Below are 16,992 nucleotides of genomic sequence, written 5' to 3'. Positions count from 1 at the left end.
TATCACATCTGCCAAGGATTACATGTGTTTAGTTCCAATCCTGCCAGAAATGCAACTTGAAGAAATGTAGTATCTGAATGGAACTCTGCTCCATATTGTCTAGTAAAGACCGTGTGTGTGTGTGTGTGTGTGTGTAGAGAGAACTGGGCTGTAAATAGGATCCCCAGTCTTTTAAGTGTTAATGGGTGATATAAAAAGATATTTGGAGAGCTGAACAGTGAAAGATCACATAATGGAGATAAATGCAAGAATGCATTGGCACCCACATACAGGATTTGCATAGGACAAAATTCAGGAACATTTAGATTTTTAAGCAGAGAAATGGCACCCTCTACTTAAGGAAACTTGGGTTGTATACTGTAGGCATTGTGTAACATGAAATAGTAGAAAAGGTATTAAGAATTCATTTCATTGACTTTTTAGTAGGGTGTACACAGGTGTGTGGGTGTGGGTGTTGCCTGTAGCATTAATGAAGTGTTAAAATTGTTTGCTTGTGGGGAATGGGTTCATTTAAGAAATATTTACCCATTGTACTGCTGTTTGGCAACCCAGTTATAAATTGGTGTGTTTCTGCTAAAGATGTTTCTGCTATAGAAACATAGATGGAGTGTCATAGAAATATAGATGGGGTACTATAGAAATAAATATGGCCTCAGTGAAACTAAAATTCCTTTGCATAGATCTTGTGAGCTGAGGGGTTAATATATACCATATACAGACTTAATCTTTGAGACAGATAATTTTCTCTGACATGGAAAGATGAAAGAGCACATCTAGTCATGCATGTAATTAGAACAAAGTTATAAGAGGTAAATATGCCTTTTGGCTGGTCTTGCAAGGAAGAAGGGGTTGGTGCTGTTTTATCTTATAGGCAAAAATAAGAAATCTCTGTCTCTTCAATCACACTAATAATTCACTTAGTTCTTTTATTTTCTAACTTTTAAGAATTGAAGTGGATGCCAGAAAATAAAAATTCACATAGTCAAGTAGACTTGAGGCACATTAGCTCCTAGTATTCTTATTCACTCCAGTGTGTGTCATGCCCTAGCTTCTACTTTGCTTCCAGAAATGTGAATCTTGTAAATGTCAGCTGAGCTTTAGTGGAATGGAGGGACAGGAAATTTTCTGAGACTACAGAGATGGTTTGAGTTACAAGGGGGAATGAATGCACCTGATTATTCCGCAAGCTTCTTACCCACTTTTTATCCAGCTTTTTCTAGTTTAGTCAAACTAGAAAAATACAATCTTTCACTTAGTTTACGCTGATCTCGGTTTTACTCATCTTATTGAATGTACTATACAGGCAGTATTCAACAAAAGTTCAACAAAAAAGCTTAACTGGCAACCATAAATTGCATCCATTTCCTCACTAGACAGCACCAATTCAGGGCTTTAAAATCAGTTAGTTTTTTATATGGAAAAATTTGGGCTAGGAAAGATGTGAGGCACTTGGCTCTCCAGAAGGTGCTTGCGACATTGGAGAATATTAGAAGATAATTTTAGATTGTTACCCTGCTGCAATAGGCCATATATTCAGATACACCATCTCTGGGCAATCTTGAAATATCTAGGCAGTTGGAAAAACAGGTCTCAATTTATTATAGGCAGTTCGGGGACAAATTCTTCCCTCCACTAGATGAACTGAACAGAATTTGGAGTGTGGAGGCACAAATCAATTCCCAGAGACTAGTGGCATCAGTTCAAAACAACCACTCTAAGCTAAAGTTATACCACAGTAGTCATCAACCTTTTTGGAACATGTGTCTCAGGTCTATTGTATGAGAGTGTGAACAGTAAGAACACAAGAAAAGCCCTGCTGGATCAGTCCAGTGACCCATCTAGTCCAGCACCCTGTTCTCACAGTGGCCAACCAGATGCCTCTGGGAATCTCCCAAGCAGGACATGAGCACAACAGGATTCTGCCCCCTGTGATTCCCAGCAACTAGTATTTAGAGCAGGCAAACTTCGGCCTTCCAGATGTTTTGGACTACAGTTCCCATCACATCTGACCACTGGTCCTGTTAGCTAGGGATCATGGGAGTTGTAGGCCAAAACATCTGGAGGGCCGCAGTTTGGGGATGCCTGATTTAGAGGCACACTGCCTCTGATATTGGAGGTAAAGCATAGCCATTGTGTAAGGCAGGGGTGTCAAACTCAAATTCATCGGGGGCCGCATCAGCAGTTTGGTCACCCTCAAAGGGCCGGTTGTATCTGTAGGACTATGTGTCCACTCTTTATTATCATAAATTATTGTCACTGCATTCAATTATTACTGTTTTTTGTAATAATGTAAGTAATAACTAGCTCTGAAAGCAGAAACATAGTCAGAATAATGGCAAGTAGATATTCAAATGTACAATTATTGTACAATTTATTGAAAAATGATTTTTGGTAACTGCACTGGGTGGTGGAGGCTCGCTAGGGTTTCATGCAGGACCTTTGCAGAGCTACTAGTACCTGGAGATGCTGGGGTCCTTCTGCATGCAGGACAGATGTTCTGCCAGTGAGCCACCACCCTTCACCAAAGGGACTGGCTGAGGTTGACTCACTGGAGCTGCTCTCCTGGTTCCAGGGTTTAAGGGCCAGAAGTATAAAGCAGCATCCTATGTTTCTGAGGAGAGGGAGAGGGAGGGGAGGGGGGAGGGAGGAAGGAAGGAAGGAAGAAAAGAGGGAGTGGGAGGGAGAGAGGAAGGAAGGAAGGAAAGAGGGGAGAGAAAGAAGAGTAGGAAATAAGGAAGGGAATAAAGAAGGAAAGAAAAAGAAAGAGGGAGAGAAGACGGAAAGGGAGAAAGAAGGAAGGAAGTAGAGGGAAAGAAAGAATAAGAATGAGGGAGAGGAAGAAAGATGGGAAGGACAGAAGGAAGAAAGGAAGGAAGGAAGGAAGGAAGGAAGGAAGGAAGGAAGAAAGAAAGAAAAGAGGGAGCAGGGGGGAGAAAGGAAGGAAAGAGGTGAGAGAAAGAAGAGTAGGAAAGAAGGAATAAAGAAGGAAAGAAAAAGAAAGAGGGAGAGAAGACAGAGATAAAGAAGGAAGGAAGGAGAGGGAAAGAAAGAATAAGAATGAGAGAGAGGAAGAAAGAAAGGGAAGGGGGGGTCGCCGCCTTGATTCAGCGCCAGAAAAGAGCGTGAAGGGACCCAGGGGCAAAAAGCATTTCCTGTGCAGCGTGAGGCAGCGGGTGTCCGTTTTAGGAGAAGTGCGTAAAGCCTCAGAGTTGCACATTCGTGAGGCTGAGCCGCAGCAGGAGGAGGAGGAGGTGAGGCAAGAGGAGGAGGCGGCGGCTTTCCGGGTCGGTGCCCGGCAGTGCCATGCGGAGAGTCCCAAGCCTCTGGGACGCAGCAGTGCTCTGTAGCACTTTGAATCCTCCTCCTCCTCCACGCGGCGCTGCTGGGTGCTTTGTCTGGGCTTCAGCAGCAGCAGCAGCAGCCGTTTCCAGGCGCCGAGCCGTGGCAGGAGGAGGAGGATTCAAAGTGTTACAGAGCACTGCTGCGTCGCAGAGGCTCGGGACTCTCCGTGCGGCGCTGCTCCGGCCGCCTTTCTACCCCCCCCCGGCCCCAGCTGTTTGTCGGCGCTTTGTCGGTGCGGCGCTTCAGCAGCAAGGTCCCGCTGCTGGGCCGCGCTGGCTGGGGCACTCGGCGGGCCACATGACGAGGTCTGGCGGGCCGGATTTGGCCCCCGGGCCTTGTGTTTGACACCCGTGGTGTAAGGTTTGCAGAGCTATTATAATGGATATAGTCTGCTAGAAGAACACAGTGCTTGTTTTTTGTTTTGTAATTTCTCAAAGCAAGTTAATAACAGAAAAAAAGTTTTGCAATTACGATCTAGTGTAGTGCATTTGGATTACTGTACTTTTTCCTCTCCCTTTTTGACTCTCACATTATTATAACATTAAAAGCCAATCTGTCTAAATAACATTAGTTCACACATTAACAGTCTTTGCATACTCTGAAGATTTGGCTGTTTCATTATTCTTCTGAGAATACCCATTTTTGGAAGAAACAGAAGTTTGAAGAATTTGGCTGCACAATATTCATTTTTTGTTTTGCACCTTGTCATTTAATCACTTTGAAGTCCTAGTGGAAAATAGTATGAAAATGCTGGTGTTGAGAGGAAACTCGTATACAAAAGCATGGCTGTTTCCCAAAGCCCAGTTGTACACAGAGCTTTTGTTAGGTTGGGGACTCCTGGCTATAAGCCCAGATGCCTCAGATTATTGCCAGTTTCCTTAGAAATTCTAAAGTGGTGGAATGATGGGAACCTGAGACGTTTGCTGTATTGCAGACCTAGGTGCTGACAGATTACAGTTTGTCTTTCTTATTTAAATTCACCTTCCCCAAATAGAGATTTCTACTGTTTTGCATGCAACAATTTTTTTTAAGTACCACTTTGAAAAGCTGTTAAAAATTTGTGGGAAAGCAATTTGCATATTTATTGTGGCATGAAGCATGTGCATTTGTTATGTGCTGAGTATTGTATTTGTTTGGGAGGAGTTGGCACTTCCTCATGTTTCACTTACCGGTAGCAGTAAAAGTGAGCTAAAATGTTGGGTATATAACCACCATCTTGGAAATCAATGGAAAGGTACTAGCTATGGTTTTATGTTATTCCCAAAACTGAAGAACTGAAGGAGGATAATTTTTAAACATGGATACTATGGCTGGAGAAATACTTCAGATTCCTTGGCTTCAGTACTCCTTGGAATTTTTTTTTATGCTGCCAGCATTTCACTGCACATAGAATTGAGTAAATGGTCAAAATTCCTGGGTGCTGCTGCTACCGTACATTTCTTGGTGATCAAGCACATTTCGTTTTTCCAGTGTTGATGTGTGATAATTGATAACTTTGGAGCAGGGATTTTGGAACTGGGGCTGAAGGCAACTTTACAGTTAGGCAGGTGCCATTTTGGGTGTTTATCTCCATTTATAGTATGTCAAAAGCTGGGTTACACAAATTCTGGCTGGCCTTAATAGCCGAGCCAAGATGCTCATCTTGAACCTAAGCCTCACTGTGTTCAATGGGGCTTACTCCCAGATAAAATGTACATGAGCTTGCTGCCTTAGTCCATGAACTGAGGGAGGGCAGCATAAGCTTGTGTTCCTGCTGGCTAACCAAGGGTATTGCAGAGGGAAAGGCAGGGTCTTGTTTGAGGGGTGGTGAGCTGCTGGCTGCCAAAATGGCCAGCACAATCCGCGTTTCTAACTTGAAGCTGCGGGGGGGGGCACAGATCGTCTTTGTTGCATTGAGCCCCCGCCAAAAAAAACCAGTGTAATGGTATGGGTGATTCCTGCTTGGTCTGCAGCTTTGATATAGAAAGGGCGGCTATATCCTCTTGTCACCCTTATCATGGCATGGGGTGACAGAGGGGAAAATGAATCCCTAGAGTAGACTAAAGAGAGCCTAAGCTGTGTGTCTGGCGAGTTTCTCTGAAGAATTGGTCACCACATTAATGAGTAGCCACTTTAAGGCAAGCTTTCTGTATCTTGTTATGGCGCTGCTATATAACACCAGGGATTGGTTAGTGAATAACTTTGGCCATGGACATATTTTCCTAATTGCCACAGGAATCATAGCTATTGCTAATGTGACAATGGTGAATTCACTCCGGTATATTAACATTGTTTAGTGACTGGGTTAGATGGACTTTGATCTTGCAAGGCAGTTATCAGTGTGTTTTTTCACAGGTCTTTTATCACCATTGACATAACTGTGCAGGGGGGGGGGGGGCGAAATCAGCTCATCCGGCACACATAAGAGATCTTTGTAAGAAGAACATTGAGTTGAGTAGCCTTTCACCTTTGCTCCTTTTTAAAGTGTTCAGACTGTAGCGGTGATAATGCTAACTGACTGTGTTGATCTCTTCCATCCAGAGAAGGGACAAGAGCATAGTTGAGTCATTAGCTTGGGAGTTTTTCCTCAAACTAACCATGTTTAATCTGGGAACTCCTATTCTTTGTTTAGCAAGGAAAAAACCTCATCTTTTCAAAATAGCAAAAGGAATTTCCACCTGTATGAAATAGAGGTTACAACAGTGAGTTTAGTTGTAAGTTAAAACTAAACATTAGTTAAAACTAAAACTAAACATCTTTTGTACGTCTCCATGCCAACTGATGCTGTAGCCTCCCATGTCTTCGCAGAGCCTGGCAGGGGTGGTTCAATACATATTTCTGCCTACGATGGGGCTAGGGTAGAGGGCTGCCTTACCAGGACTTGAGCCCTGAGATCAGTTGCTGGAGGTAGGACTATGGTAGTTGGCATAAGCAGTACAGGAACAGGGGCAAGATGAGACATCCTGTAAACAGATGTGACCTGCCCCTGGATTTTAAGGTTTTTAAATGACAAGTGAAAGAAAAAAATAAGGTACTTTATGGTTCATGTGGAAAAGAGGGTATTAGTTAAGTGTGTGAAATTGCTTAGTGGTGCAACACACGCTGTGCCTGCACAAGGTCTCAACTTCAGACCTTGGCATCCGCAGTTAAAAGTATCAGCTGATCGGAAAGACCTCCTCTTGAGACCCTGGAGAGTTGCTGTCAGTCAGAGTAGAGAATACTCAGCTAGGTGGACAAATAGACTATCCTGATATAAGGCAGCTTCCAATATTATTACTTCCTGTCTGTTTGTGGTGTTGCATCTGAAGCAAACCCTCATGATGGAGCCATAAAAATGAAAATTGCACAATGCCAGGACTAAGTTCTAAATCTGCCCCTAGCAAAGAAGTATGTTTGTATTCGTTATTCAAAAACAAAGATAAAAGAAAAAGAATATTCATAAAATAATATTATATAAATTATCTGTACATGAGACAATACTGTACTTAATCTTAAATAATTTAATGTACTAGATACTGAACTGATTTTGTTTATAACTGATAAATATTGATTGTGTAAATTGAGGTATATATGTTATGATATTTTGTATTGCACTTTTGTCGCTCATTTAGAGTGAAACCATAAATGAAAATCTGCTATAAAAGCAAAGTTTCATGTTTCAAAACGTCTCATAACAATTTATATGCATTTGTTTGCTCTTGCCCTTCGTTATTCCAATAAAATACAAAAAAAGTTGTCTTCTATCTGCCTTCCTTCTCTTACTTTTAAGTTTACAAACTTAGACATATAACCCATTTCCTAAACTCTGGAGAGCCAGGAATTTATTGACAGTGTAGGGAATTTTTCCACTTTCCATCTTTGCTGATGTTATTGTTTCTTGGTTGTCTTTTGAAATTAGTCTTTTGCAGTATCTGGATACTGTTGCAAAAGGGTCTCTGTGGAGCTCTGACAAAGGATGTTCTTTATTTCTGTTAGTGCAGGCTCCCAAAATATTTTAATTATTGGGCATTCCCAATCATGTGAAAGTTTTACATTTCCAACACCGGTTGCTTATTTCTGGGTTTTTTTTGCTCGTGCTAGTTGGGGTCAAGTTCCAGCTAATCATGATCTTATAGAAATTTTCCTTCAGATTCATGCAGAACTGTTAATTTGTAGAAGCAGAGTTGGTCACGACTGGGCCTGATGGTCAGGGGTCCCTTTACCTTTAGATGGCTGTAACTGTCTTTCTTTGCAAAAAGGACCCAACAAAAAGTGGTGACCCTTTGTCAAAGAGAGTTCCTACTTGCCCATGTGTATGGCTTGGGTTACTGGGGTCATGTGGCCAGAGCAGCACAGTATCTCAAGATCTGCCTGCTATTTTACTCACTCTCACCCGCCCAGTTTTTTGTTAGACTCAAAAGCGCTACAGGGAAGGGAGTGCCTCCATTGCTTCACATACAAGATCCTACATGCAGCACATCTCATTTTGTAGGTTTACATATCACAACTCAGTTACACAACTCACAACCACATGCATCTCTGCTCTTTGTTTTCTTTCTGAAAATACTTCTGTACTGCTTTTCATGTGGTTTACCAAAACAGCATACAGGCTGATCAGCAATGTTAGGTTAAAACAAAACAGAATATATCAAATAGGTTGCATAAGCACAATAAATAGAGCCAGCAATTCCCAATCCACAAATTCCTAGGTGAACAGAAGTGTTTTATGTTACCGAGGTGCCTGCCTGGTCCCTGTGGAGAGACTGTTCTTTAATGCAGGCACCACTGCAGAGAGAGCCCTTTTCCTGGTCAAGTAGAGCAGGGTGAGGCACTTCCAGGAGGGGTTCCTCTGAGTGGCTTGGCAGGTTCATGTGGGAGAATGCATTGCCTTAGATAATGGGGTCTTAAGTTATTTTGAGCTTTATAAGTCAATAAGGGACGCAGGTGGCACTGTGGGTCAAACCACAGAGGCTAGGGCTTGCCGATCAGAAGGTCGGAGGTTCGAATCCCTGCGATGGGGTGAGCTCCCATTGCTCAGTCCCAGCTCCTGCCAACCTAGCAGTTCGAAAGCACATCAAAGTACAAGTAGATAAATAGGCGGGAAGGTAAACGGCATTTCCGTGTGCTGCTCTGGTTCACCAGAAGTGGCTTTGCCATGCTGCCCACATGACCTGGAAGCTGTACGCCGGCTCCCTCGGCCAATAACGCGAGATGAGCGCTGCAACCCCAGAGTCTGTCACGACTGGACCTAATGGTCAGGGGTCCCTTTACCTTTAAGTTATCTTGAGCTTTATAAGTCAATACCAGAACCGTAAACTTGGTTCACAAGCAAATTGGCAACTAGTGCACCTGCCAATCAGAAAAGGGTAAAGGTAAAAAAAGGTAAAGGACTCCTGGACTATGGGGTGCAGCACTCATCTCGCTTTAGGCCAAGGGAGCCAGTGTTTGTCCAAAGACAGCTTTCTGGGTCATGTGACCAGCATGACTAAACCGCTTCTGGCGCAGCAGGACACCATGACAAGTGCCAGAGCTCACGGAAACGCCATTTAGCTTCCTACTGCAGCGGTACCTATTTATCTACTTGCACTGGTGTGTTTTTGAACTGCTAGGTTGGCAGAAGCTAGCAGAGCAATGGGACAGAGCAAGAGGGGCTCACCTCGTCAGGATTCAAACCAAGGGTATAGTGTACTAACAACGTTCTTGGCCCCAGCATTTGGCACCAGTTGCAGCTTTTGATCAAAGCCTAGGAGCTGCTGCCCCCTATAGAGCATAGTCCAATATTTGTCCTGAAGATATACCGGTATATATTTTAGGACCCATCTTATTTATATGGGTGCAAGTTGTTTTTAATAGTTGTTAATGCTGAAACCTGCCCTGGACCTTGGGGTGAAGGGCAGGTGATGATAGATAGATAGATAGATAGATAGATAGATAGATAGATAGATAGATAGATAGATAGATAGATGGTCAGCAGCACTTTTTGTGTGCTCATGAGTTGCATAAAACCATTATACCCTCACATCTGAAACATTTATAGGCAGTGATTTTTTTTCTCAAATGTCATTAAGAATATAAAAATGTACATTTAAACAACAGGTAAAGCTGGGATAGCATCATCAAAAGCCCAGGAGGGCCTGAGTTGAACAGATAACTTGGTATTAGATGATGGCATATTTTCAGCACAAGGAAAGTGTGCAGTAAGAACTGGTCCTTCATATACAGCACTTTATTGCCTTTATAACCCAACCAGTTAGAAACTCAGGTGTATATAAACTAGGCGCCAAACGGCACCTTGAATCTAGGTTGTGGTTGCCACAACAGAGTATCTATTCACCAGGTGGTTGGATTAAATGACCCTTGTGATCCCTTTCAGTGCTACAATTCCATCATTCTATGGTCTCAGCTACATTGCTTGACTGTAGCTTGCTCTTACAACAATGTACTTGTCCCAGTACAGTAAAACCTTGGTTTGTGACCGCCTCCGTTTGCGACCGCTTCGGTTTCCTACCACTGTGGACCCGGAAGTGTTTGCATCCGGGTTCCGTGGCGTTCGGTTGCGCAGAACTGATCTGCACAGCGGCGCATGTGCAGAAGCGCTCCATTGGCTCTTTGCACATGCGCAGAAGTATGCCTTCGACGAGTGACTGATTCGGGAAGCAACCGGCTCTGCAGAACGGATTGCAGTCGCAAACCGAGGTACCACTGTATGCAAGAAGGAGAAACACACACCGTGGAAATGGAAATGGTATTAACTATGGAGTAAGGCAGAGGTTTTTAAACTGTGATCGCTAACACAGAAATCTCCATGTATTTGCAATTGGACCCACACCGGTAGCAAAAAGCACCTGGCTAATTTTGAACATGGAACCCAACTTTTCTCCAGGGTACTTCAGATCCTGCATGGCAATCCCATGATGGGTTAAGCTGATGGAAATAGTGGCTGACCTAAAGTCATCCACTGAGCTGGGAAATAGGATTGTCTTGAAAATTTCCATATTGGCTACCACAGGTTTTGTATTCATTTAAACTGCTGTGGTTTAAATGTAATGTGTGAAAACATTTTAAAGCTGCAGTATTCCCCACTGAATACAGTGGGATTTACTTCCAAGCAAACATGCATAACATTGGGCTACCAATCTCTTAAACTGTAGCAGCACTGCTGATTTTGTTTTTGCATTCTAAATGTGTTTTTCTCACTCAGGCATTTGTCATAATGAATGTTCTCTTACTGAATTAAGTACAGTATTAAGTACAGCTGTGTACTTGGGAAGACAGCAGTGACTGTGATTATTATTTTTTTGTTCAGAAATGGAGGCAAAGAACCTACCTGAGCCATGTCTTGAAGTTTTATAATGGATTATGGAACTGTGTGCTGATGAGCCAGCAAGTGGAATGCCTGAGTGACTGAAGAAAATGGGTGCTAATGCTTCGAACTACCCTCATTCGTGTTCCCCAAGGGTAGGGGGAAATTCTCAGGCACAACAGACATTCATAGGTAAGTTTATCCTGTCTTTAAGTTTTAATTTCCAGGGCATAGGTTTTCTTGTGATATCTGTAAAAAAGAAAGAAAGACAGACAGACTAGCAGGTTATATAGATTTAAGATACTAGGATACTGTGAACTTTGTGGGTTCACATAATTTCCATTTATTACGTTTATGAGTCATTCTGTAACAATGTTCTCTGAGCAATGAACAAATAAAAGGATTTAACAAAATCATAAATAGACTGAAGTAAACACTAAAAGCCAACAACCAGGGCAGTACAATGTAACTCTAAGCATATCCACTGACATAAAAGCAAACTAACAATCTTATAAGGTTAAAACATGCATCCAACCAACAGAGATTTTTAAAAAAATTGCACTAAATTAAGGTTATTCCACCATCAAACATCAAACCTTATCAAGGCTGTGCAAACAAAGTATTAGGCACAAATTTTTTTATTAATGTAGGGTTAGGGAGAGCATCCTATAATTGGGGGGGGGGAAACAGTAGTGAAGATTCTCTGCTTGTGCAGCCAATCTCTAAATAGGATTAAGAGGCATTTGAGGTTTAATAAGTAAAAAAACAGCACTTTGATTTGGCCCCAGAACTCAATCTGGAGGCAACCAAGGTGAAAAAGAACTGGTCTACTGTAATATGTTCATAATTGGTAACTACCATGGCAAAATGTGTTTTTATCTGTTTTGGATGTACTTTGTAATTATAACATTTGGAATACTTACCTTGAATTAAATGCATTGTAGTAGTTATTCAAACTTCCTGGATGGCAAAATCAAAAAGTGTCTATACAAGGTGACAATGGTCTCAATGTAAAGAGAGCATGCCTAGCCTCTCCCAGACTCCCTCACTAGCTCCTCCCCTCAGGTGCAGCAGGAAGGAGTATGGAAGTTTTCACACCTATTTTAAACCAGCCACACTTCTTGTGGTGTCTGAAGCCTGACAAACCCATTGGCCTTCTTAAGTATGGTTAGCTGAAACACACCAGCTTCAAGACATGGGTTATGCAGCTATCTTGTTCCAACTAACCATAGTTAAGACCAACCACAGTTTAGAATGTGGCCGTAATGCTAAACTGTGGCTAATTGAAATCAGAAGTAATCCAGTGCTTATTGTTATGTCAAAACTGGATCCGTGTTGTTTTTTACCTCGTTCCTTGTTTCTTCTGTGAATCTAGTTTTCATCTTGCCCTTCTACCAGTTTCAGCAGTGTGTTAATGGTGCTGCCTCGACCTGATTTTCAGTTTATCCCACAAGCAACCTTCTGCCCCACATCCAAATATTTTGCTGAGTCTCCTGTCTAGGGGCAGGAAATTCCCCTTGCACTTGTGTCCTCACTTGGAAGGCATTGGCTACAACCACAGATTGCACATTTTTGATCCTAGAGATATATCATTCTATTGTTGTAGGTTCCACATGCATGTTACATCTAGGCTCATAAGCAAGCAGCAGGATGGGCTGGCACAGTGGCACAATCCCAAGTCCCACTGTAAGTAAAGTATATGTGCATTAGTAATAGGAGTGAACAAGGGTCACTTTAGCTTTATTGGGCAATCATCTACCCCTTAAAATACAATTTGCTTGGCTATGTGTGTAAGCTGTGGCATATGGAAGTTGTTCTAAAGTTCAAAGTGCTTTGCAAGTCAGTTTCTCATGGATAAATTTTTTTCTCTGCTGTCACAAAATAAAAGGCCAGATCAGATAAGGAGAACACATTTAACAAAAATGAGTTTCCACCTCCAACACTGTGTGGCTGGAAACTGGTAGGAGACTGCAGATTTCAGAATTAAAAACTAGGCTTCCTGCAAGTTTGGTGTTTGAACTCCATGATTTTGTCAGGTTTTGCCTCTGGCATAAACTTGGGATAAGTACACTATTAAAATAACGTCTCATTGTTAGCCCATCAGACTTAATAGCAAGATTGTTCTTGCTCAAGGTAAACCTTGGGTATTAATTAACCCTAAATCCTTTAGAGGCTTCCCTTGAAGCCTCAATTACTACTTGAATATTTCCAACTTGCAGCAAGCCTGGTTTTTGTTCACTTTTCTCTGGAGCATTTTTTGAAAGTCATGTTAGATCTTTTTTGTTTGAACTGCCTTTTAGGATCCATGGTAAAATGGCCCCAGGTGTGTGTGTAGCAGGGACATGGCAGAGTTGGGCTTCTTTTTCAAGCTTTCCTTTAGAAAGTTACAACCAACTTGTGGAATTGAACGGGGAAGAGTCTGAATGCAAATCCATATTAAGAGGGTACTGAAAGTAATTAATGAACTTGCGCAGTATCTTTAAAATGGATTTCAGGACAGCCCCAAAAGTCTTGTTCTATGGAAATGTAAGAATTGTTGTTGAGTTGCTTTCTGGGCTCTTAATTAAAACAGAACAAGCATATCTATGTAGGATTTTATACGTAAGCAAAGCAGATTTGTTTCATGCCTTCTGTGAAACAGTAAAACTGTTGCAACATAATGTAATGTGATGGAGTGGCTTGCCGAGATTCAGCACACCCTCCATCAAAAAGCTTGCAGATTAGTGTAACCTAACAATCTAATCCTCTTTGTCACACAGCTGACCTATCCTCCTGGACCTCCCAGGTGGAAATGTTGATTTGTTACATGTTAATTTGTTACATGGCAGAGCATCCTCTAAACATGTTCTGTCCTGGACTCACCCATTTAAATGTTAATAGCTGCTGCAGGACAAACTTCAGGAGACTTGATTGCATATTATGTCACCCCTGACTTGCCTAGTCTTGATAGGCGTTTTGCATGATCTCCCCCTGGCAATAATTATTTTGTAGGGGTGGAGCAACAATTTTGTCAAATGGTCTGCAGCAGGCTTCCTCAAACTCGGCCCGCCAGATGTTTTGAGACTATAATTCCCATCATCCCTGACCACTGGTCATGCTAGCTAGGGATCATGGGAGTTGTAGGCTCTGGAGAGCTGAGTTTGAGGAAGCCTGGTCTACAGTTTGTTTTAAACACAGTGTATCATTTGGGGGGGGGCATGCTTTCTTTTTTGATCCCATTCTTCTTGGCTATATAGCCAGGAACCTTTTGGTTTGATCCATATTTGAAATACAGTGGTGCCTCGCTAGACGAAATTAATTCGTTCGACGGGTCAATTCGTGTAACGAATTTTTCGTCTAGCGAGTCCCGGTTTCCTATAGGAATGCATTGAAACTTAATCAATGCGTTCCTATGGGCTCCGGGGGACTGGCGGCGGGGAAGGCAGGCAGGCAGGCGCTTGCTCTCTTGCCTGCCTGCCTTCCCCACCGCCTGTCACACGAAGATCGGAGGGCGCTGCTTGCTGGGGCTTGTCAACCCCGGCAAACAGCGCCCACCAATCTTCGGATCTGTGTTGTGTGACAGGCGGGGGTGGGGAAAAGCGGAGGATTGTTCCTCCGCCTTTCCCCTGCCCCGCCTGTCACACAAAGATCGACGGGCGCTGCTTGCGGGGCTTGTCAACCCCGGCAAACAGCGCCCGCCGATCTTCGGCTCTGTCCCCCGATGCACTACGGCTCGGGGAAGCAGGCAGGGAGACAGCAACACCCTGCAGCTTCCCAGACTGTTGCCATCTCCCTGCCTGCTTCCCCGAGCCGAATTGCGGCGCTGCGAGTGGGAGGCAAACGACGAAAAGCTCCCGCCACGCCACAATTCGGCTTGGGGAATGGCTTGGCACTTCTCCCCCGCTAGTTCCTCCCCTTCTTCTCGCTGCCGCCAAGCCAGTCCCTGAGCCAAAGTGCGGCGTGGGAGGGGGCTTTTCGCCGTTTGCCTCCCCCTTAGCCCCCCCGCACCGCAATTCGGCTCCGTCCCCCGGGTGCTTCAGCTCGGGGAAGCAGGCAGGGAGATGGCAACAGCCCCGGAGCTTCCACGGGCTGTTGCCACCTGCCCGCCTGCCTTCCCCAAGCAGCGCCTGCCGATCCTCCGCTTCCCCCCCATCCCGCCTGTCACACAGCGGGGATCGTAGGGGGCTTGAGAAGCCCCGTACGATCCCCAATGTGTTGGGCAGGATGGGGGGAAGCGGAGAAAAGATCCTCCGCTTCCCCCCCCATCCCGCCTGTCACACAGCGTGGATCGTAGGGGGCTTGAGAAGCCCCCTACAATCCCCGCTGTGTCGGGCAGGAAGGGGGGAAGCGGAGAAAAGATCCTCCGCTTCCCCCCATCCCGCCTGCCCTTAGGCTTCCTCGGCAAAGGCAAGCGGGGGACACCTAGCCCGCCCGCTTGCCTTTGCCGAGAAGGCGCCGAAATCGTTCCTCTCCCCCTGCTGCTGAGCCTGCACAGATCCCGGGGTTCGGGGAAGCACTTGCAGCTTGTCCGAACCCCTGGATTTGTCCTTTCTGTCGGCGGTGGGGGGAGAGGAAGGAAGGAAGAGAAAGGGCTGCTTTCCCTTCCTTCGTTCCTCTTCCCCCCCCCCTCCGCTTCTCCCCCGCTAGTTCCTCTTTGTGTTCTGCTGGTCTCTGCCTCTCAGCTGCTCTTCCTTTGCCTTCTTCCCTTGCTACAGCTGGTTCCCCTTTCGCTAGATGAATGCCCTGATTTTCTGATCAGAGGTTTTTATGACCACGCTTCGCACGACGAAGCTTTGGCCATAGAAAACCTTGTCATATAGCGAGGCAACCTCCAATCAGAAAATCCTTTCGTTAAGCAAAATTTTCATCTAGCAGGGCATTCGTCTAGCGAGGCACCACTGTAGTTTAGAAAAATTAACGTTTTGGAACTTACAAGCTAATATCTCCTGCTCAGTATTATTATCCAATCCACCAGGGGAAGGATTTTGCCTAAGGGATTTTTTTTTTTACGTTGTTCCTATCTACTTCAATCTAATATAATCTATTTATTTTAAAGAGTTCTTACTGACTAGTTATCAGCATTAGATTTCACCTATGTTGTTAACACAGTCATCTTAAGTCTGCTTGATTATGCACTTGGCTTCATGCCCAGATCAGCAAGAGAGCTCAGAAACTTGGTTAGATGAGTCAGGGCCAGAGACCTTGCTTCTCATGCCTTCTGTTTTTGTTCTATGGCCTATCCAAAACACCTTAAGGTGGTGGCAGCTAAGAAAAGTAGTATTTGCTAGTGGATTAAAACTGTATTATACTTGGGCGAAGTATATGATACTTTTGCAAAAGCACAAGAGAGTGAAAAGCACATTGTTAGCTGCTACCATAACATTATTAAGAATGAGCCTCAGATTTTTAGATGCTAGGCTTACCCAGAAGATGATGTGCATAGAAGTAGGTTCTGAATTGGTCTGCAAGCTGATACTTTGACATGATGGGGAGTCCAATTTGTCCCACAAAGTCATTTTCCTCAAACCACCTGCCCATCAGCTTACATCATCTGTGTCCTCATTTAAGCAAGAGGGCAGGCGAGAGGACAAAGGAGCCTGTACATTGCAGGCTTCTTTCTCTTCTCCCTACCAATGCTCTCTTAAAGGAGAAGTATGGAACTTCTACAAAGACCACTTCTGCCAAGTGCTTTAAGGGTCCTGTGTGAGTCTTCGCAGGCTCAGGTGGGAGTGTGGGGGATTGTCTTAAGGCCTTTGCAAACTAGCTGTTTGAAGCAGTCTCTCTCCCCCCCCCCTTTAAGCATTGCTTGAGTGATGTTAAAAGGAGGGGGCACTGCTTCAAAGAGTGGTTTTGCAAAGGGCTTTCCGACAGCCCCAACCACACTTCTGTTTCAGGCTGCAGATGCTCACACGGGACTGCAGGAGCTGTCTTCAATCCCTTTGCAATCAACAAAACAGCTTTGCAGCAGTTGCAGGTTCCCACGTGCCAGATAACCAGGGTGCATGGAGATCCTATGCAAGGGATATTGAGAGGTGGGCAGCGGTGCCCACCTGGCAGTTATGTACCACTATAATGGCATGTGATTGCCCGCTTGCCTGTCAAATTTGGCCTGCGAGGCCAGTCCCAGTAATGATCTGTCCTGTGGAGCCACTTATCTCTGTGATAAATGATGCAAGCAGGATGCAGTTATCTTTAAAAAAAAATTTTTTTAAGGAATCCTTTGTAAGATATCTCACTGTATTGGCTTTCCAGAAGACCGCATATGACTAGCAAACATGGATAGTCCTCAGAAACAGGATAATGAACAGACATAAAATAGATTAAAATAGTGAAACCACAGGAAAGCAAGTGGGATTTTTCCACTTAGTCACATATTCCAGATAAATGATTATAGTTTCAGGCCAGTTCTC

The 16,992-nt window shown here is 44.0% G+C and overlaps 1 protein-coding gene across 1 annotated transcript in view; it reads left to right on the top strand.

The window, feature by feature from the left end:
* BTBD7 (BTB domain containing 7) overlaps positions 1 to 16,992 on the top strand; it is a 77,953-nt gene that overhangs the window by 18,166 nt on the left and 42,795 nt on the right. The window contains exon 2 of the mRNA XM_035107003.3: positions 10,607 to 10,795. Within this exon, the coding sequence (XP_034962894.1) occupies positions 10,714 to 10,795 (82 nt within the window). The 5' untranslated portion in view covers positions 10,607 to 10,713. The remainder of the gene's footprint in view (positions 1 to 10,606; positions 10,796 to 16,992) is intronic.

Source organism: Zootoca vivipara, chromosome 1 (assembly GCF_965207765.1).
Source record: "Zootoca vivipara chromosome 1, rZooViv2.hap1.1, whole genome shotgun sequence".
In the NCBI taxonomy this organism is placed as follows: Eukaryota; Metazoa; Chordata; class Lepidosauria; order Squamata; family Lacertidae; genus Zootoca; species Zootoca vivipara.
The sequence above is the reverse complement of the archived record's forward strand: the minus strand, read 5'-3'. Positions and strand labels throughout refer to the sequence as shown.